The following is a 21,970-nucleotide window of genomic DNA, read 5'->3' as shown; positions in this document are numbered from 1 at the left end:
TTGTAAAAGAAGGACTTGGAGAGAGCATGGCCCTAGTGCTAGGAGGTGACAGGAGCCAACCCTCCCTGGGTCCAGAGTGACCCTGTACACTGTGTGTGGGCAGCACCCTTGACTTCCCATGGCTCAGATTATGGCTCTTGATTCTATGACAGCGTGGGAGCTATAACTGTTGAGTAGATATTTTACCTGCAATTTGCAAGTTATAGATGTTGATACTTGGGAACTGGTGATGTATAGTTCTGTCTTTTGGCAGGATGCTGTAAGAGAAAGCAGCCTGAGTGTGATATTGTCTCTTTTTTTGTTTTTCACGTTTTGACATGTATGTATGTATGTTGTTTTTACATGTATGTATACTATGTTGTGCATATTCTCCCCTGCAGTGGACAGTCTGCTGACTTGATGATATTGTCTCTTTTTTTTGTTTTTCACGTTTTTACATGTATGTATACTATGTTGTGCATATCCTCTCCTGCAGTGGACAGTCTGCTGACTTGCATGTTACATGTGCCTTCCTTGCACACATGGGATACAAACAGAAGGTATTATGTAAAAAAATGAACAGAAATTGAGGTGACATTGGATGTCAGTTGCTGAAAGTGTCCCATTAACATGCATCCTATTCCATCCTGACTTCTGAGAATGAACCCACAAGGGCCTGTGTGGGGGAAGGAGGGAAGCTTCACCCAGGAAGATAGCCCTGGTGGACACAGCTGTTCTCCATTCTGTCTTCTAGAGCAGCCATGGATTGAAGCAAGCAAATCAGGCAGGACTGCATGCCAATAAAGCTTTATTTACAGAAACAGTCTGTGACTGCAGTGTGTGGCATCAAAGGCCTGGATCAAGGGCAATCTAAGGCAGTGGCCAGTCCTGGGCTTCTGACTCTGGAGTCTAGTTTCACCCTCCTTAGGCTGTAGCAGCCATTGGAGTCACCTGAAACAGTACAAGGAAGATCGACCCAGCCTATCACAGGACTCCAGCATAGGACCTAGGGAACTTTGTGATGCCTATGGCCTTCTGAGGGGTGCTCTGCCCAGGCCTGGGAACAGCCAGTGACTAGAAGGGGCTAATGTCCAAGGCTTGAGGGTTTGGGATTAGGGTCAAGGCTGGCGTCTGTCTGTGTTTTGAATAACTTAAAGGAGGTCATGTCTAGCCTAGAACTAGGTTCATTTCTAGACCGTGGCTTGGGCACAAATTGGCTATAAACACTTGTTGCTGACTGGTTGGTCACAGGGCCATTGGGACACTTGAGTGTGTGTTTGTTTCTTTTGAGACAGGATCTCATAGCTCTGGCTATGCTGGAACATGCTCTGTAGACCAGGCTAGCCTAAAACTTATCAAGATCTATCCAGATCTGTCTCTTGAGTTCTGGGTTGAAAGACATGTGCCACTCTACCCTCTTTGTTTCGTTCTCTTTTCTTTTTCTTTAGTTGATTAATTAATTTTTATTTCATGTGCATTGGTATTTTGCCTGCATGTATGTCTGTGTGAGTGTGCCAGATTCCCTGGAACTGGAGTTACAGACAGTTGTGAGCCAACATGTGGTTGCTGGGAATTGAACCCTGGTCCTCTGGAAAAGAAACCAGTGCTCTTAACCACTGAGCCATCACCCTAGCCCCCTCTTACTTTTTTCAAGTTGGGGACAGAAAATCAAAGCAGTGAGACCCACAGAGGTTATTCCCAGTGTGCTTTGCTGCTGTGGTCTAATGTAGCTGGCAAGGTCTATAGCTATAAGACTGATTGGTATTGGTGAGAGAGAAACCTCCTCTCTTTCCTAACATTGAGTTCTGATTCAGGCCATCTTTGAAGTTCCATATCTACAAGGCTATTGTCATGACTCTAGAACATTCTCAAAAGGCCTAGTGTTCACTTAAAGTTTCTGTCTGTCTTTGAAGGAAATTTCCAGAACTCTTTGCACAGTTCAAGTCCTTCCTGGGAGTGAAAGAGCTGTCCTTTGCACCACCTATGAGTGACCGGTCTGGCGATGGGATAAGCAGAGAAATTGACTATGCGTCTTGTAAGCGAATAGGATCCAGCTATCGGGCACTTCCCAAGACCTACCAGCAGCCCAAGTGCAGCGGAAGGACTGCCATTTGCAAGGAGGTAGCACCCTTGGGGTACAGGTCAGCCCTCTATACCACACATGGGTCCAGACTTCCTGATGACATTTGATACCTGAGGGGTGCCAGCAGAGGCCACCTGAGCTTCACGCCCTGTTGGATGGCAGTACTTACAGCTCACACTGGAGTGGAAACGTGGTCAACTTTATCATTGCTCAGTTCTGCCCGTCCCCAAGTGTACTTAGTGACACTCTGTCCTCTGGTCCAGGTCCTGAATGATACATGGGTCTCCTTTCCATCCTGGTCTGAAGACTCCACCTTTGTTAGCTCCAAGAAGACGCCCTATGAGGAGCAGCTGCATCGCTGTGAGGATGAGAGATTTGAAGTAGGTGAAACACTTCTGGCTGCCCATCCTGCTGTCCTCTGTCCTCCCAGCCCACACCTTCCTTGTACAGCCTAGTCCTGTAGTCTCTTTCCTCTGCCACCAAACAGTGCCAGTGCTGTAGAACAGCTCTCCCTGGCTGCCAGCTCTGCCAGCTCTTGAGCTGCAGCACAGCATTTAACTCTTCCTTTCAGCTAAAGACAGTGGGTTAGTTAACTTAAACTAAGTTAGCTTTACTTTTTTGTTTTTGATTGTTCAAGACAGGCTTTCTTTATGTGGTTCTCACTGTTTGGGAATTCAGTCTGTGGACCAGGCTGACTTCGAACTCAAAAGATTCTGATCCTAAGTGCTGGAATGAAAGATGTGTACTACCATTGCCTGGCTAAGTTAGCTTCATTTCTTATTAAAGTTATAGTTGAGTTCTTCAGACCTAAGCAAGTGTTCCTCCTGGGGACAGACAGACAAGGCACCTCATTTCATCCTGACTCCCCTTCTTCAAGCTTATATCTGCATGTCTTTTTGTTTTTAAGATTTATTTTCATTTTATGTGTGTGGGTGTTTGCTTCCATGTCTGTCTGGTGTCCACAGAGGCCAGTAAAGGGCATTGGATGCCTTGGAACTGGAGTTAGGAACAGTTATGAGCCACCATGTGGGTGCTAGGAATTAAATCCCAGTCCTCTGGAAGGACAGCTAGAGCTCTTACCCCATGAGCCAGCTATGCAGCCCTTGCTTTTCTCTTTGAAATGCCTCTCTTTGTCCCAGGCTAGTGTGGAGCTTGTGACCCTCCTGCCTTAGCCTTTCAAATGCTAGGATGACTGACGAGTGTATGCCCTCCACCTGTTTCCTCTGTGTGTGTGTTTCCAACTTCTGCTGGGACATGTCCCATGGACAAGACAGTTTATATGAACCAGAGTCTAGCAGCCTCTGGGAAGTACAATTCAAAAGTGACATACTTGGCAAAGCCTGCTTATGGTACCCCATGGTGGTTGGGACATAAAGGAGGCCCGTTCCTAAACATTGCCACCCACCCATGAGGACAGTCTATGGCTGGAGCACCAGGCCCCGTGTTATGTTTGAGGCAAGGTTGTCTTAGGACACAGTCTTCCTGCTCCCATTAATACTATGACACCCACTGCTAAACTTCAGTGGCAGTGTGGCAGGTGATCAGACTGAGAGAGAGAGAGAGAGAGAGAGAGAGAGAGAGAGAGAGAGAGAGAGAGAGCGCACACACACGCAAGCACCTGTGTGTATGTATCAAGCGCCCTCCAGTGGTGGTATGTGTCACTGCTGTTACTGGAACACTGCTCTTCCCACACAGGTGTGCTCTGGTAGACAACCACACTTACTGGCTCCATTGACAGCTCCTAACCACCCACCAGTTCCCAGTTCTGACCATGCCTGCCTCCTCCCTGCAGTTGGATGTTGTCCTGGAGACCAACCTGGCCACCATCCGAGTGCTGGAGAGTGTGCAGAAGAAGTTGTCACGGATGGCTCCTGAGGACCAGGAGAAGCTCCGCCTGGATGACTGCCTGGGTGGCACATCGGAGGTGATTCAACGCCGTGCCATACACCGCATCTATGGAGACAAGGCCCCAGAGGTCATTGAGAGCCTGAAGAGGAACCCTGCCACCGCTGTGCCTGTCGTTCTGAAAAGGTATCCCCCTCTCCTACTCCTGTCCCTGATTCGGGAGAGCTACCAGGGTTCCTGACCAATGGAGTCACTCGACTGTCTCTTCAGGTCAGCCTCCAGCTGACCTAGTCCTGAACAAAGTCTTAACAACCAGGCTCTTGGACATCTCTGGGTATGAACAAGCAGTCTCACCTTTTACTTACATAAAATCTACACACATGTACCTATCCATGACCTCTTGGTGACTTACAGCACCCGTGGCAGTACATGTGCTTCAGTGTCCCGTGGAGATGCACCCTTCTCTTCAGTGTCCCACTTAGGTCTGGTTGAGACCTGGGATTCAAAGTGTGGATTATGACCAAAACACAAGGATCCCTAGCCCATTGTCTATTGACATGCCATGAAGCCCTGTGCTAGCCCACGGTTTGAGCTGTGATTCTCAGCAGGGTTAGTGTCAGAGCTGTGTGGGCTGCTGGGTGTCTGGGAGGAGGTGGAGAGCTTAAACCAGCCACTGTTGGAGAGCTGGCTAGCATTTAGGAGCACTGCCGCTCTTCCAGAGGACCCTGTCCAATTCCCAGCATCCACATGGTGGCTCACAGCTATCTGTAACCACAGGGTCACCATATGCATGTGGTATACACATGCACATGAAATAATAAATACAAAAATTTTTTAAGTAGCCATGTTGACTATGTAGGACTACTTCCCCTTCCCCCCTCTCAGTGTGGGAGGTGTTTGTTTTGTTTTCTTTTGTTTATTTTGGTGATGGGGTCTTATGTAGCTCAGACTGGCATTGGACTTACCATGTGCCCAGGGAGCCTTCTGACTCCAGTTCCTCAAGTGCTGGGATGACATTCTTGCACCACCTTGCCAGGCTCTTTTTTTGTTGTTGTTTTGAGGCTTTCTTACTGTAACCCAGGCCAGCTAGAACTGGATATCCTTCTGCCTTAGCCTCCCTCATGCTGGCTTGCTTGGTGCCACACAGACCAAATGTGTAATTGCTATGAGGAAGCTGGGCCCTTCTCCAGGGGTCACAGGAGGGTCCAGCTATTAGGCACTGAGCCCCTCTCCCTACAGGCTGAAGGCCAAGGAGGAGGAGTGGCGGGAGGCCCAGCAGGGCTTCAACAAGATCTGGCGTGAGCAGTACGAGAAAGCATACCTCAAGTCCCTGGACCACCAGGCTGTGAACTTCAAGCAGAATGACACCAAGGCACTGCGCTCTAAGAGCCTGCTCAATGAGATCGAAAGTGTCTATGATGAGGTGAGGCATGCTGGGCAGGGACTACCAATCTCCTCACACCTGAAATCACACCATGCTTGCCTTATGATGGGGAAACTGAGGTATGAAAGGATGCTGCTTGCTAGATGTTTCCTGGGCTTTCTCTGCTGCACCTAAGTCATTCAGAGGTCAGAGGTGTGCTACCCCTTAGAGCTAGAGATGCAGGTAGGTGTCTGTGAGCTACTGGAAATCCAGCTCAGGTCTTCTGCAGGAACATCAAGCACCTTTAACTGCTGAGCCATCTCTGCAGTTCCCATGGCCTGACCTTTGAAGGCAGAAGTGGTAGTGTCGGGTCTTGCCTAATTTGAGGCCTGGGTTAAAAGTTGAGGTAACCACATGGGGAAAAAAGAGTTTTGAGGTGTCCATATATTACTAAATCAGTCTCCATTCCTATGACAAGCATGTGAGAGAAACCATTCAAAAGAAGAAAGCTAGTGTTGGCTCATGAGTTTAGAAATCTCAGCCCATAGCTGCCTAGCTCCTCCATTGCTTAGGCTCTAGCAAGATGCTACCATGAGATCTCAGGAAAGGTACAGGAAGCCTGCCCAGCTTCCCAGTAATGCCTCTTAGGGAGCTACTCTTGTGTCATCTGGCCATGAGCCCTCTCGGTTGATTGGCTCTACCAAGGAAGAGTAAGCCCTTTGGACACTTTGTATCCAGATTCTAATTTGCTCTTGTGCTGTGCTAAGCTCCATGACCAAAGGCAACATGGGGAGGAAAGGGTTGATTTAGCCTTCAGGTTCATCTTCAGAGCTGTCAGGGCAGGAACTTGAGGCAGGAGCTAAGAAATGCCCCATGAGTCAACCTGATGCAGGCAGTTCCTCCATGGTTCCTCTTTCCAAATGGCCCAGCTGACAAAGCACAGTGACCTGAACAAAACAAGGGTCTTGGAAGGTTAGAGGAGTCCCAGGCTGTGTTGAGGCACTGTAGTAGCTAGGTCATTGAGCCCACTCTGGCCATGAGTCTCTAAAGTACTGAGTTGATCTTCCTGGCCTTCAGTTAGGGAGTGTGATCTACAAACTGACAAACTGGATCCTGCCAGAGATGGTGTTTGAGGGACCCCCAGAAGCTCACCGTGCACTGACTATGAGAGCTGAGAAGATACTCAGCCCTATCTAAAGAGACAGTGTCTGGAGTTGGTGCTGCCATCGACCGAGGGCCTAAGTGCAAAGACAGCTCCTTGGGTTGAGGGAGGATCAAGTAGTGGTCACCTTTGAGCTTGGGAATGCTATTATCCACATCAACATTAAGGGGTGGTGTACGGGAAAGAGGTTCACCTGGACATGCTCAGAGGCCTTGTACACAGCAGAAAGGAGCCCAGCCCAAGAGATGACTGCAGACAGTAGGTTGAGGGCTAAGGTCTCTAAGAGCCTGGGGGAAATCTCCCCCACCCCTCATTTCTTGTTGGTTAAGGAGCTGGGCAGGTGGCAAGCTGTTTTAATGGAATGGGGGAGGCACTGAGAGCCCTGTGGAGTAGTAGAACTGAGTGAGTGACAGATGGCTGAAGGCTCCTGGGCCACTCTGAACTCTGAGCCTCACCTTATGGAGACCTTACTCCTTAGCCACGTCTGTGGGAGGTCTCTCCTTTCATTACAGTCCTCTAGTGCTAACATCCACCTGCAGTGAGAGGGCCTTGGTTTGCCCAGTTGAGAGCTGTAGACTGGCTGGGAGCTGGACCCTACCAGGGCAGCTGTGATACTGTGAGATGAGAGAAAGGTTGGATAAATAACCCTTATTCCTTCGGTGTGTGCCAAGATCACTCATCCTTTCTAAGGAGGCTGGAGGTTATGCTGGAAGTGGGGCTTGGGTGATGGGCAGGCCATGCCCGCTGACTGCCACACTTTGCAGCACCAGGAGCAGCACTCGGAGGGCCGCAGTGCGCCTTCCAGTGAGCCACACCTTATCTTCGTGTATGAGGACCGACAGATCCTAGAGGACGCAGCAGCACTCATCAGCTACTATGTTAAGCGGCAGCCAGCCATTCAGAAAGAGGACCAGGGCACTATCCGCCAGCTGCTTCACCGTTTCCTGCCCAGCCTGTTCTTCTCGCAGCAGTGCCCCAGCACCTCTGATGACTCTGCCGATGAGCGTGACCGAGACCGGGACAGCGCTGAGCCTGAGCGCCGCAGGCCCACAGATGAGAAGCCCCCCACAGATGCATCTCCAGAACCACCCAAGGTCCTGGACGATGTGTACAGTCTGTTCTTTGCCAACAACAACTGGTACTTCTTCCTGCGGCTGCACCAGACGCTGTGTGCTCGCCTGCTCAAGATCTACCGGCAGGCGCAGAAGCAGCTGCTAGAGCATCGACGAGAGCAGGAGAGGGAGCAGCTGCTGTGCGAGGGCCGCCGTGAGAAGGCTGCAGACCCCGCCATGGAGCTGCGACTCAAGCAGCCTAGTGAGTGCCTGGGCTGAGTGAGGCTCTGGGCTAGCCTCTGTCCCTTTAGGTCACCTTAATGGAGGGTGGTGGTGGACCAGGGATAGGGCCTCCTTAGCAAGTCCTGCTTAGGGAGTCCAGGCTGCTGCTTTCAGCAAGAGATTCAAGTGACCACCCTCCTTCCCCAGGTGAAGTGGAGCTGGAGGAGTACTACCCGGCCTTCCTGGACATGGTGCGGAGCCTGCTAGAGGGGAGCATCGACCCCACGCAGTATGAGGACACTCTCCGTGAGATGTTCACCATCCATGCCTACATTGGCTTCACTATGGACAAGCTAGTGCAGAACATTGCCCGCCAGGTGAGACTGGTCAGGGGAGGGCAGGATCAGGGGAATTCTCCTGTCACTTTGTCCTTGTCACCTTGGAAACTGGTCCTTTCAACACAGGGTCCACACAGCAAGTCTATACTTTTGTTTCAGTGAGGTGAAATTCACACAACAGAATCAACCCCTTAAAGTGCATCCATAGTTCATAGCATTTAGCACTGTAACCATCTCTTAAGTCCATCCCTATACCCCACCTGTTCCAAAATGCAAAATGAGAATCCTGGCACAAAGCTGCGCCTTCTGGGGAAATGTCTTCTGAGCCCAGTCAGTCACAGGAAGTGCTTTAGAAAGCTATTATCTCCCAGGGCTTAATGACCTTTTTATTACGTATATTTATCCATTTATGTGTGCATGGACGTGAGAGCCGTGCAGTCAGGATGCCTGCAGGACGGGCCTCTCTGCTTCCCCTGTGTGGGTCCAGGGACAGAGCTCTCAGCTCAGGCTGTCAGGCTTGCCTGCACGTGCCTTCTCCTGCTGAACCATCACACTGGCCCCAAGAACTTATTTGCCTATCCTTTATGGTGCTAGGCATGGAGACCAGGGCCTGATGTAAAGTACATAAACAGGAAGTGCTCAGGCCTCCAGGGGCCACTCAGGGTGTTTTGATGAGCAAGCCTTCCTCACACTGATTCTGCATAGAGGTTTCAAGCTGTGTGGAAGTAGCTGCATGCTGGCAATGACTGCTCTTCATCCCTGTGTCTGCTGGGTCACATCTACAATGGGCTCTGACTTGCTATGGAGCAGTGGCACCTACTAGTGGTTGGTGAGGTCACACCCACAGTGGTTCATGGTCTGACCTCTTGTGACCACTGTGGGATGTTTGGATGTCCTGTCCCTGAGGGGAGCCAGAGACCCTGACTTGCACCAAGTTGCTCTCCAGCTCATCCTGCCCAGCGTATCACAGCCAGCAGTTGATATGGTCTCCCCCAATACTTCTCTTTAAGCACCTCAGCTTTGTATGTATGATGCAGGAGTGAGTCTGTGCCTTTGTGCTCCTGCCCACAGCAGTGACTGCTATAGCTGGGTGATGGGGAAGTAGAGCTTCTGGGCTGCACACACAATGTCAGGACAGCCAGGTGGGGGGCGGGGGGGGGAGGGGGGCAGTAGAGGGCCATAGTCCCTGGGACAGAAGCCTCATTGTTGGCATTAGGTGATTGGATCAGACGAGGTCTTTTGGCTAAGCTTCTAAAGTAACCTCTCAAGGTTGAGGAGATAGCTTACTGCATAGGAATGTTTGCTGTGTTCAATCATGAAGACCTAAATTCAAATCCCCAGCACCCTGGAGGGAGTTGGGCATGGCAACATGCTCCTTGTCTGAGGGTTACTATTACTGCGATGAAACACCCTGGCCAAAGCAAGGTGATGAGGAAAAGGTTGATTTCAGCTTAGAGTTCCATATAACAGTTCATCATTGAAAGCGATGAGGGTGGGAACTCATGCAGCACAGGAACCTGATGGCAGGAGCTGAAGCAGAACCATTGAGGGTGCTGCTCATTGGCAGCTCTCACAGAACCCAGGACCACCAATCTAGGGGTGGCACTACCCACAATGGGCTGGGCCTTCCCTCATCAATAACTAATTAAGAAAATGTCCTATAGACTTGCCTACAGCCAGTCTCATGGAGGTGTTTTTTTTTTTTTTTTTAAATTGGTGTTTCCTCCTCTTAGATGACTTTTGCTGTGTCAAATTGAGATAAAACTGTTCAACACACTCATGTACCCCACAGTATGGAGGATAGAGACAGGAGGATGTCTGGGGCTTGCTGGACATAAGGATGACTCTAGGTCCAGTAGGGGACTCCATCCCCAGTCTCCATCTCAAGGAAATAAAGAGACAGATGGAAAAGGATACCCATTGTTCTTTGGCTTCCTTGGGTGAACACACACACACACATGCACACACACCACACATACACACACACACACATACCACCATGTCCTTACCCTGTCACAGACAGTAGAAACTACTTTAAAAAGATAGAACAAACTAATTTGAGTAAGCAGGATGGGCCCCTTCTGTGGCTGCTCCAGACCCTTACTGTAGCCCCTAGCCAGGTCCTCCCCAAGGGCTGGCACTGTGGCTAGCTTGTCCGCTTTAAGGCTAAGCTCTGGGCCTGGCCTCTTAGATCCTTATTCCTGTTTCCTATGTCCTCTTAATGTCTTCATGCAAAGATGATGGGAGGGGAAGGTCCGTGCAGTCACTCTTGAGGTGTGTGGTTGCCCAATAGTACCTCAGGCCTCCCAGCTCATTGTGTCTGTCTTCATAAAAATGGGTGAAAGAATTGTCCCCAGACATCTGGAAGGAAGTTTCATGTGAGGTCAGTGCTCTCAAAGGGCACATTTGTCTCTTCTGTACACTTATATCTAGGCATGTGTGCTGGTCTTGTCTAGTTTGGTTTAGTCTGCTCTGGTCTGGCTTGGTCTGCCTATTAGAAAAAAAAAGAAAAAGAAAGAGAAAAAGAAAGAGAAAGAAAGAGAGAGAGAGAAAAAGAGAAAGAGAAAGAGAAAGAGAAAAAGACTGTTACTGGTACCACTTCATTTTCCCCCTGATCCCCCAGTCACAGACTTGTGTCTTGTGTGGGGCTGTATAAGCGTCTTCAGGGGTGGCAGCTGTGGACTTGTTCTCTCTCTTTGCCAGCTACACCATCTGGTGAGTGACGACGTTTGTCTGAAGGTGGTAGAGCTGTACCTGAATGAGCAACAGCGAGGGGCAGCGGGAGGAAACCTGTCCTCCAGATGTGTCCGTGCTGCACGGGAGACTAGCTATCAGTGGAAGGCGGAGCGCTGCATGGCAGATGAGAACTGCTTCAAGGTGAGACATTGTAGGGTGGCCTAGGGCTGAAGGCCAAGGCTACTGGGAGAGGACTGAAGGCTGAGCAGGATGACAGGGGCACTTTTAATACACTTGTGAGTGGTTGTAGAACCTGCCAGGTCCCTCTGTCTTGCATGGCAGTGCCAGGGCTTTTAAGGGTATGGGGGTGAGTGATGGCAGCTCAGACCATGGCCATCTCCCCAGGTAATGTTCCTGCAGCGCAGAGGTCAGGTGATCATGACCATAGAGCTCCTGGACACAGAAGAGGCACAGACTGAGGATCCTGTGGAGGTACAGGTGAGTCTGTTCCTGTCCTCTACAGCCTTGACCCTGCATATACTTGCTCATACTACATATCACAGCGGCACAGTCCTGGCCACGTCCCTAACTGCAGCTAACAGCATACCCATGTAAGTCTCAAAGCAGTCTCTGGGGACACTGGTCTGCTTGTCTTCTCTTCTGTCTTCTTGGTGATTTCCAGGGTCCCTGTATGCCTGTTATTCAGAATGTCAGAATTCACAGTAACTTTCTGTGGCCTTCACAAGTAACCATAGGCCAGGACGTTGCTAAAGCAGAGCCTGTCCTCTCATCCAGGAAGCTTGGGATCCAAATGGAAGGGGCGCTGAGGTCCCAACCTTCAGAGGTGTTCAAAGGCCACTTGTAACCTCTGCCACTGCTGAGGGCTCCAGCTGTCCTTGGCTTGTAGTTCCATCACTCCACCTCTGCCTTTCTATGTGGCTCTGCCTTCTGAATAGTTCTGTGTCTCTCTTGTGTCTTCTGCTAGATGTGGTAACACAATCCTGGGGTCCTTGTTCAAGAGGCTAAGGGATAGGAGCAACCTCACTGGGGTTCTTTCTTGAATGTTTTTTTAAAAAAAAGCCTAGGGATAGCTATCATGCCTTTAATCCCAGGAAGCAGGTAGATCTCTAAGAGAAAATTCCTAAACAGCCAGGTCTACACAGAGAAACCCTGTGTCCCAAAAGCTAGGTGGTAGACACTTGCCTAGCTTGGGGTGGGCCCTGAGTTCTGTCCCCAGTGCTGCAAACTAGAATATAAAAGGAGGACTGACACCTTCTACAGACTCACCTTGATTGTGTGTGCCTTATTTGCAAATGAGGTCACATATAGGTCCCAAGGTTCTGGAGGCCCAGAACCAGACACACACCAAGCCCCCTCTCCATCCTCCCTCTGGGCCAGACAATCTGTAGATAAGTTGTATAGGAAAGCAAGGGCCCTGTTGGCCACACCTTCCTGTCTTCGGCTGAACTGGCTAAGCACAGAGAGGTAGGAGTGAGGGAGCAGAGGCTAGACCTGAGTGCCACAAGCCATCCCAGTTGGATATGGGGGTCCCTGGAATGAGGGCCCTCAAAGCTAGGTGGGTAAGGATTCGGTGGTGAATCGGAGTGTATTTTGCAGCTCTCAAGCAGGAGATTTTATCCATTAAAAAACCAAACATCACATCTCTTAGAAACTATATCCAGTGAAACAATCACAAATACCAACAAAAATCATTTGGCACAGTAAAGCACAAAAATCATCCAAGCCTTACAACTTTGAAACTATGTATTCAGTAAATCACAAACAGAACAGGTAACATCATTATTAATATAAATCATCAAAATATAACAATTCTAAAAGGATGTATTCAGTGGGGCAGTTATCCAAGGCTAATGGCATATTTCCAGGAGCAGGTTAATAAATCTTTGTGGTCAGTGCTCTTAACTGCTGAGCTAACTCTCCAGCCCCATATGGTCAATTATTTAACATCTAATGCCTGATTTTTTTTTAATATATCTTCAACGCATAAATTTAAACTACTTTAATTCTTTCTAATTAAGGCTTTCTTTACCATATACCAAAACCTACCTCTGATGACACATGTGTAGCCATATGAAATTTTATTGTTGGGAAAGTTTGTATCTATCATCATAGTTTTATAAATGATTTAGAAAGTAAAGCATCTGTTTCCCTGGGGATAAGGTCATGTTAGTGACCCCATCTCTAGGAATGCTTTCTTACCCATTATTCTCATTTAAGATCTTGGCCTAGGCTACCAGGAACTTGTAAATAAGAAAAGGAATAAGAGAAAAACAAAACAGATAGATTGCCATGAGAACTATGGCTCGATAATTTTTCTCTGTCGAAGAGTTCCACAACCAGTTCCAGGAGGCCTCCCCCTTTGTAGGTCAATTGCCTCAGTCTGTGGAACTTGTCACACAGATCCTACTGAAGGTGGTGTGGCACCCGAGGGCACCTCTGCACAGACTCCTGTCTGCTGCAGCCAAAAGCCTCCTTCCCCACAGCCTCTGTTCCTTAACTAATCCCCCCAACACACACTCACCCCCCATAAAGTCAAAGGCAAGTGATGACCACACCCCCTGCCCTTTTCCCTTCCCAAGTGGTGAGAAAACATTTCATGGAGTTGGTCTGGAGACAGTCGTGGTTGCTGTGATAAGCAGGGTGGTACTGCCCACAGTAGGCTGGGCCTTCCATCAATGAGGAATCAAAATGGCCATACTCATGTCCACACTCACATGTCCACACACAGTCATGTCCACACTCTAATCTGATGGAAGCAATTCTTCAGTTAAGGGTCCCTCTTCCTAGGAGACTCTACCCCTGAGCCACTTGCCCAACCCTTCACAGGAGGATTCTAGGTTGTCACTCTATGCCCAGACATGCCTCTTGGGTGGGGGGAAGTATGTTCTCGGCAGGGGCTCTACCCCCCCCCCCCCAGCCCCTCATTGGGGGATTCTAGGTAGATGCTCCACCCCTGAGCCACTCTCCAGCCTTTTATACTTTGATGCTCTGCACTGTCCACCTTCCTGTACCAAGATGTACCTCCCAAGTGAGAACACCATGTGACTGCCTAGACTTACCCATAGAGGCATGACAAGCTGGTCCCAGACCTAAGTATAATCAGGCTGTAGTGTCCTTTCACAGCAGAACCCTTGCTGGAAGCATCAGTCTGGGGTTTTGTGTGCACAGCACATCAGACCATCAGCCATGACTGGTTCCCTTATATTTTGGAGTTGGAGTACAAACTCTCATGCTCTTCTGATTTGGGATCCAGGATAAGATGCAGGCCACCTTATCCAAGGTTGTGTTCTTCCATGCCTAGCACCTGGCTCGCTATGTGGAGCAGTATGTTGGTTCTGAGGGTGCATCCAGCTCATCTACTGAAGGCTTCCTGCTGAAGCCGGTGTTCCTGCAGAGGTGAGAGCAGGGTCCTGCTGTGCAATGAGATATGACATGGGGGTGGGGGGAGTGCAGGGAATGTAGGAGGCAATCACAGGACAGCAGTCCCCACCCAAGGAGCAGAGGGGGTAACCCACTAGCCCTGCTGGGAGAAGCATTCAGAAATTGAGGGTAGGATGATGACATATCACGCATGCTGGGCTCTGGGTGGGCCTCCGTCCCCATCTCCCTGGCCTCTGGAGCCCACAAGTTCCCTCCCCGAGGCCCTGTCCCTGCAGGAACCTGAAGAAGTTCCGGCGCTGGCAGTGTGAGCAGGTACGTGCCATGCGCGGTGAGGCTAAGAGCTCCTGGAAGCGGCTCATGGGCGTGGAGAGTGCTTGTGATGTGGACTGCCGGTTCCGCCTGGGCACACACAAGATGGTGTTCATCGTCAACTCTGAGGACTACATGTACCGCCGTGGGACACTATGTCGTGCCAAGCAGGTGCCACATCCATGCCCAACTGCCCTAGCCCTGAACCTGTGAGTCCCTCACCATAAAACCCAGAGCCTGGGAGACCCACACTCTGTCCCCAGGAGTTTACAGACCCCCCTCGACCCCCCGCAGGTGCAGCCCCTGGTGTTGCTGCGCCACCACCGGCACTTCGAGGAGTGGCATGGTCGCTGGCTGGAGGACAATGTAACTGTGGCGGCAGCAGGGCTGGTGCAGGACTGGCTGATGGGTGAGGAAGAGGAGGACATGGTACCCTGCAAGACGCTTTGCGAGACTGCGCACGTTCATGGGCTGCCGGTGACTCGCTACCGAGTGCAGTACAGCCGCCGCCCTGCTTCACCCTGAACATCTGGAGGGCCCCCAGCACACGAACCCCACACACACCACATCTTCTGCTCCCAAGAGGGTTTTTGTCACTTTGAGCCTGGGGTCGTACCTTGACCTCAAGCAAGCAGGAGCTATAAGCTCTTGGCAGTGTAGACTAGACCCCAGGCAACAGCAGGGACTGTCCCCAGTAGGGCAGCCCCTTCCAGCAGAGTTCAAGATGACGTTTGCACATGTATTTATTCCTTCCTGTGCTCATAGTGGTCATGACTTTTGAAGCAGCAGCTCCCCTGGCTTCCCACGGGAGAGACCTTCCTGTGGGCCTGTGAACCATCCGCTGTCCTACAGTTGCCCTCTGCAGGGCCATGTCACCATGCCAAACCCAAGGTTTCAGAGAGCACTTGTTCTTGAAGTTTCCTGAGCCGTTCTTTGTTTGTTTGTTAATTGTTTTTTGTTGTTGTTTTGTTTTTTGTATTTTTTTTTACTCCGGGCCTGGGCACTGGGGAGCAGGTGTGCCTGCCCAGGCCTGGCTGTGTGCCTCTCAAAGGATCCATGGGCACCTTGGACACATCCTACTTTCCTGAGACGGGCATTGCACGTGGGGACCCCAAGCCGCCTCGGACCCTCTGGGCCTCCCTTCCCCAGAGGGGAGCCCGGGCACACTTGCATGCTTCTGGGGATCTGCTCCTTAACGTTTTTGAGCAATTTCTGTTCCAGCTTTGACCTCCATTTGCAGCTGTTTTGAATGTAGGTTTTTTTTTTCTATTTATTTGCACATTAAAGTTAAATATTGATGCCAAGCCTCAGGGTCCTTCGTCATTTCCTACAAAAGTCCCAGCCAGGTCTTGCACACAGCTAAGTCTCAAGTGGCATCAGCAGCCCCTCCAAGGTCTTTCCTCAGCGAGGCAGAAACTGCCCAAAGTGACAGCAGTTCCCTCAATCTGGGAGTGCTTTCTAGAATATAGTCTTCCAATTACCTTTTCACATTCAATAGAGGCATCTCTATTTCACACTTGGGTTGTGATTATACAAACTAATTTGGAGGTGTGGATAGTACAGTAACTAAAGGGACCTTGAGTTTGATCCCCAGGCTCCACCTGGTGGAAGGAGACAAAAAGGCCACATACACTGGGCTTTACTCACAAACTACTTTACGCTGTAACAGATTTCTTTTAAAAAAAATTATGCTGGGACTGGGTGGTGGTGGCGTAGGCCTTTAAGCCCCATCCTGGCAGGAGGATCATTGAGTTTGAGGCTAGCTTGGTTTACAGAGAGTTCAGCATGGCCAGGGAGGGCTACACAGAAAAACCCTGTTTAGACAAAAAAAAAAAAAAAAAAAAAAGAAGAAGAAGAAAAGAAAAGAAGAAGGAAGAAGGAGGAGGAGGAGGAAGAAGAAGGAAGAAGAAGAAGAAGAAGAAGAAGAAGAAGAAGAAAAGAAGAAGGAAGAAGAAGAAGGAGGAGGAGGAGGAAGAAGAAGGAAGAAGAAGGAAGAAGAAGAAGAAGAAGAAGAAAACCAACCACCATCAACAACAGAAACCATTCATAATGAGGAGCTAGTGAGATGGCTCAGTGGTTAAGAGCACTGGCTGCTCTTGCAGAGGACCCAGGTTCAATTCCCAGCATCTACTTGGAGGCTCACACCTATCTAACTTCAGTTTCAGGGGATTAAACACCCTCTATTGATCTCCACAGCAACCAAGAAAATCATGAGTTATGTGTGTGGTGGAGGAGACTGAGACTGGGTCACACAAAAACCAACATTAACAGTAACTTAAAAGTTCAAAGCTGGGGCTGCAGAGATGGCTCAGCAGTTAAGAACACTGACTGCGCTTCCAGAGGTCCTGAGTTCAGTTCTCAGCACCCACATGGTGGCTCACATCCATCTGTAATGGAATCTGATGCTCTCTTCTGGTGTGTCTGAAGAAAATTCCATAGATAGCCTTAGGCCACTTAACACTAAGGTCTCCTCAAGTTTCTTATACATGGTGGATGTGGTGAATGCCCTTCCTTATTTAGGGCTGGAACTGGGGACCATTCTGTCATCAGCAAGCCTTGCCTTACATGTCTCAATGCTGATCCTGATGGGCACCCCTCCCCACCTGCTTCTCCCTCCACCCCACCCTGGACACAAACATCCTGGTCCAGACCTCTCTCTCTCTCTCTCTCTCTCTCTCTCTCTCTCTCTCTCTCTGTGTGTGTGTGTGTGTGTGTGTGTGTGGCACTAGCCTCAGCTCCAGACACAGAAGGTTTTGGGTCACATACACTTACCAAACCTCCATTCCCTGGTTGTCCCTGAGAAGGCTGGATCCTCCATACCCCTGGGATTTCAAGCCTGTTTCCACTCCAGGGCCTAACCTACAGGAGTGCTCATTCACATCCTGCTAGCTTAGGGCTTATGAGGCTGAAAATGGCTGTGCTGGCCTTTTCCCCTCCATCCTAAATTGGTTTCATGTTTCTACACTTTGGCCACCAGAATCCAGCACACCCTCTGAGACTAGCCTTTTCCCCCAAGGGCACAGGGGTCCTTGAAAGCAGACTTGTGTTTTACATTGCTGGGCATGAACCTGGGTTTTCAGCATGCAGAGTGGCATTGAGCTCCACTCCCTCAGATATGTGTGTACCTGCCTCTCTGAACCTCAGTCTCTTCTCTCCCTTCCCCACCCCTTTGCGGAAAGCTTTGTATATGTGCATGCAGAGGGCAGAGGTCTAAGTGCTGTATCTTCCCCTAGCACTCAACTTTATTTTCAAGACAGGGTGTCTCTCTGAACCTGGAGCTCACTGATGGGCTATGTGTGCTGACCAGTGAACCTTCAGGACCCCTCTGTCTTCAGCTGTGGTGTACAGATGTGCTCTGCCATGCTCAGCTTTCTTACATGGGTGCTGGGGATTTGAACTCAGGTCCTTATGATTTCACAGTAACATCTCCATACCAACCCTCTCCCAACCAGTTATTGTGGACTGTTTGTCATCACACAGCCCAGGCTGCACTCAAAATTGCAATCCTCCTGCCTCAGCCTCCAAATGCTGAGATAACAGACTTGCCCACCACCTCATCTGAACACAGAGTCCCCGACTGAGCAGTGCCTGTAACAACTCCCCAAGGTGTCTAGGGCACCAAGGCAGCTCAGGGCCCTCTGCTGAGGTCAGGCCACCTACTGCACAGGTCACACCTGGAGCTTTGAGGGCCAGTGACTGGTGCCTCCAAGGGACCTCACACTCAAACACTTACACTGAATGCCTTACAGCAGGCATTCAGCATCAGATCTATGGAAGGGCATAGACCCCACGCTCACACAGGGGCCTCGTTCCTGAATCTCACTTTACTCCTGGCAAGGAGCTGGAACAAGAGAGGCATCCAGATGGCAGGGTGGCCCCATCTTAGGGTTTCAGTTGCTGCAACAAAACGCTGTGGCCAAAAAGCAGGTTGAGAAGGAACAAGTTTATTTGGCTTACAGTTTTATATCACTGTTCATCACTGAAGGAAGTCAGGACAGGAACTTCCACAGGGCAGAACCTGGAAGCAGGAGCTGATGCCTCTGACCAGGGAGGGGTGGGTTCTGCTTACTGGCTTGTTCCCCATGGCTTGCTCAGCCTGCTTTCTTATAGAAGCCAGGACCACCAGACCAGGGATGGCACCACTCACAATGGGCTGGGCTCTCCCCCATTGATCACTAGTTGAGAAAATGTCTTACAGCTGACTCTCATGGATACATTTCCTCAATTGAGGCTTCTTCTTCTCTGATGACTCTAGTGTGTGTCAAGTTGATACACAAAACCAGCCAGCACATCACCCAAGAGGATTTAGGGTACTCTGGACAACGACAATTGTTGATATGGCTTTAGCTTTCACTTACATCTGTCTGTCTGCCCATCTGGAGACAGGGTCTCACTATGTAGTCCTGGCTGTCCTGGAACTTATTACATAGACCAGGCTATCCTTGAACTCACAGAGATCTGCCTACCTTGGCTTCCTAGAGTGCTGGGATTAAAGGCTGTGCCACCATGACCACCCTAATTTATGTGTATGTGTGCTTGTGTGTGTATTCAGATGCCAAGATGCACATATGGAAGCCAGAGGACAGAGCCAGAGAGTGGGAGTTCACCCTCTCCCTCCACATTGTGGGCCCTGCATATTGAACTCAGGCCATCAGGCTTGGTGGCAAGCACCTTCTTCACCTGCTGGCATCTTGCTGTCTCTTGTTGGTCTGCTTTAACAGAGCCAGGATGCACTGGGATGAGTTATTGTCTTGCCAGCCACAGATAGGAAGTAGTGGGTGGCTTCTGGAAGGGCTAAGAATCCCACATGGTGATGACTTGGAGGAAGGCTGGATTGTTATCTAAACAGGAGCTGTGTGACTAGCCAGCAGGAAGTGGCCACTTGATCCACAGATGTTTCCTGGGCTGGGTGAGGTGGGGGATGTTGTGGAGATTTGGTAGGGGGTGGGGAGTAAGGCTGAAGCCTAGGACTCTTTTCTCTCATCCTTGGCCCAGTTCTTTATGAGACATTTTGGAGAGAGAGACCTAGGCAGGATACCCAGACCTCCTGAGTGCACACAGGGACCTTCGATGGGCTCCAGGGTGAGCAAGAAGATCCCAGTGGGTCTATGGGGGTGGGAGCCCTGCTGTAGGATTATCTCCCCCAAAGGTACAGTTGCTCCCCACAAGGACTCCGGAAGCCGAGGGTGGAGTTGACAGGGCAGGAAGTCCCAGGCTGCAGCCCAGAAAGTGTCTGATCCTGGCAGCATGTGCTGGCCGCTGCTGTATCCTTTGGTGCTGGGGCTCAGCATCAGCCTGGCAGAGGGCATCCAGACCCCCAGCATCTACGATGATGTAGAGAGTACCAGGGGAAGCCATGGTGAGTGACTGTGTCCCTTAAAGGGGTGGATCAGAAATGGAGCTATTGCTGAGCGGGCTTACAGTCTTAGGTCCCTAAACTCCATGCCTTTGGGGCTGGGTTGTATCCTTCCATTAACTGAGTGCTGGAGTGGGGACACTGAGGCACCCACAATGCCTGAGACTCTCAAGGTTACTCTCCTTCATCTTGTATCCCCAAAGGCAGGGCAGGGCAGTGGTTGACTGATGTCCCCTCTCTCCCACAGAAGGCCCTCTGGGTCCCACAGTAGAACTCAAGGAGTCCTCAGACAAGCCTAATCCACGAGGCTACCCGGGCAAGGTCTGTGCCAACGACAGTGACACGCTGGAGCTCCCGGCCAGCTCTCAAGCACTGCTGCTGGGGTGGGTCCCCACAAGGCTGGTACCTGCCCTCTATGGGCTTGTGGTGGCTGTGGGGCTGCCTGCCAATGGGCTGGCGCTGTGGGTGCTGGCCACAAGGGTGCCACGCTTGCCATCCACCATTCTGCTCATGAACCTGGCAGTGGCTGACCTGCTGTTGGCTCTGGTGCTGCCACCACGACTGGCTTACCACTTGCGTGGCCAGCGCTGGCCATTTGGGGAGGCTGCCTGCCGGGTGGCCACAGCTGCCCTCTACGGCCACATGTATGGTTCAGTGTTGCTACTGGCTGCAGTCAGCCTGGACAGATACCTGGCCCTGGTGCATCCTTTGCGGGCCCGTGCACTGCGTGGTCAACGCCTCACTGCTGGACTCTGTTTGGTGGCCTGGCTCTCTGCAGCCACCCTGGCCTTGCCTCTCACTCTGCATCGGCAGACCTTCCGATTAGCTGGCTCTGATCGCATGCTGTGTCATGATGCATTGCCCCTGGCTGAGCAGACCTCCCACTGGAGACCGGCCTTCACCTGCCTGGCTGTCCTGGGCTGCTTCGTGCCACTGCTGGCCATGGGCCTGTGCTATGGGGCCACCCTTCGTGCACTGGCAGCCAATGGCCAGCGCTACAGCCATGCACTCAGACTGACAGCCCTGGTACTGTTCTCGGCAGTGGCCTCTTTCACACCTAGCAATGTGCTGCTGGTGCTGCACTATTCAAACCCAAGCCCTGAGGCCTGGGGCAATCTCTATGGGGCCTATGTGCCCAGCCTGGCACTCAGCACCCTCAACAGCTGCGTAGACCCTTTCATCTACTACTATGTGTCCCGTGAGTTCAGGGAGAAGGTACGCGCTATGTTGTGTCGCCAGCCGGAAGCCAGCAGCTCCTCTCAGGCCTCCAGGGAGGCTGGAAGCCGAGGGACTGCCATTTGCTCCTCTACACTTCTGTGACTGGTAGCTGAGATGGGAAGGGGGCATTCTGGCTTGACTGGATCTCCCCTTAAACTACATCCCTCTTGAACCCTCAGGACATGACCTTATTTGGATATGCAGTTGGTGCGACCTTCATTAGTGGAGCTGAGGTCCACTGGAAATGCTTTTGTAAAAGGTCTGGGTACTATACATCTGTCACTCCAGCACTAGGGAGGTGGAGAAGAGGATCAGGAGTTCAGGATTATCTTTGACTGTAGTGAATTTGGAGCTAGGCTGGGCTATGTGAGAGTCCAGAGGCAGAAAGGAGTTATGAGGTCACTAGCTAGAGGATGCTGAGAAACCAGAATGGAGTTTCCCTTAGAGCTTCAGGGGATCCAGCCCTAGACACCCTGATTTTGTCAAGGTGCCTCTTAGAACTTCAAACCTTTGTGCTTAGCATGTGTCTGCACAGTGTAAATGTGTCTGCACATATATATTGTATGTGCCTGTGGGTACACAGAGAGGCCAAAGGATGATGGGTGTCTACCTCAATTCCTTCTCTACCATTAAATTTTTTTAAAAATGCTATATATTTTTGTGTGGTGTGTGTGTATTCTGCCTGCATGTGTGCCTGGTGCCCACAAAGGTCATAAGAGGGTCAGATCTCCTGGAATTGGAGTTATAGCTAGTTATGAGGTGTCGCATGGGTGCTGGAGATGGAACCCCCGTTCTCAACAAGCACAGCAGATGCTCTTAACTGCCGAGCCATCTCAATGGGCCTCCACCCCACGAGATTAGATTTCTCAGCAGATTGAAACTCAATGTCTGTGGCTAGGCTGGTCTGCCAGCAAGTTCCCTGCATCTTTTTCCCATGTATGCCACACCTGGCTTTTACATGGGTT

General features: G+C 50.5%; 2 protein-coding genes across 2 annotated transcripts in view; both read left to right on the top strand.

Moving 5' to 3' along the window:
* Window positions 1-15,735, top strand: part of Sin3b (SIN3 transcription regulator family member B) — a 35,679-nt gene extending 19,944 nt beyond the window's left edge. The window contains exons 9-19 of the mRNA XM_021169681.2: window positions 1,893-2,100; window positions 2,326-2,442; window positions 3,855-4,093; window positions 5,147-5,330; window positions 7,197-7,746; window positions 7,914-8,083; window positions 10,748-10,921; window positions 11,126-11,218; window positions 14,043-14,137; window positions 14,398-14,602; window positions 14,726-15,735. Of these exons, the coding sequence (XP_021025340.1) occupies window positions 1,893-2,100; window positions 2,326-2,442; window positions 3,855-4,093; window positions 5,147-5,330; window positions 7,197-7,746; window positions 7,914-8,083; window positions 10,748-10,921; window positions 11,126-11,218; window positions 14,043-14,137; window positions 14,398-14,602; window positions 14,726-14,956 (2,266 nt within the window). The 3' untranslated portion in view covers window positions 14,957-15,735. The remainder of the gene's footprint in view (window positions 1-1,892; window positions 2,101-2,325; window positions 2,443-3,854; window positions 4,094-5,146; window positions 5,331-7,196; window positions 7,747-7,913; window positions 8,084-10,747; window positions 10,922-11,125; window positions 11,219-14,042; window positions 14,138-14,397; window positions 14,603-14,725) is intronic.
* A 3,943-nt stretch (window positions 15,736-19,678) lies between these two features.
* Window positions 19,679-21,107, top strand: F2rl3 (F2R like thrombin or trypsin receptor 3). Its single transcript, XM_021171004.2, has 2 exons — window positions 19,679-19,790; window positions 20,035-21,107. The coding sequence occupies exons 1-2, from the start codon at window positions 19,679-19,681 to the stop codon at window positions 21,105-21,107; spliced, it is 1,185 nt and encodes a 394-aa protein (XP_021026663.1).
* Window positions 21,108-21,970: the final 863 nt, after the last annotated feature.

This window comes from Mus caroli, unplaced genomic scaffold (genome assembly GCF_978045245.1).
Source record: "Mus caroli unplaced genomic scaffold, Mus_caroli_1 scaffold_10, whole genome shotgun sequence".
NCBI lineage: Eukaryota > Metazoa > Chordata > Mammalia > Rodentia > Muridae > Mus > Mus caroli.
The sequence above is the reverse complement of the archived record's forward strand: the minus strand, read 5'-3'. Positions and strand labels throughout refer to the sequence as shown.

What these genes read in the sequence shown, in the direction of transcription:
- F2rl3 (XM_021171004.2), top strand. Translation starts at nt 19,679, where the DNA reads ATGTGCTGGCCGCTGCTGTATCCTTTGGTGCTGGGGCTCAGCATCAGC. An exon ending in GAGTACCAGGGGAAGCCATG is followed by an intron (nt 19,791 to 20,034) that starts GTGAGTGACTGT and finishes TCTCTCCCACAG; the next exon opens with AAGGCCCTCTGGGTCCCACA.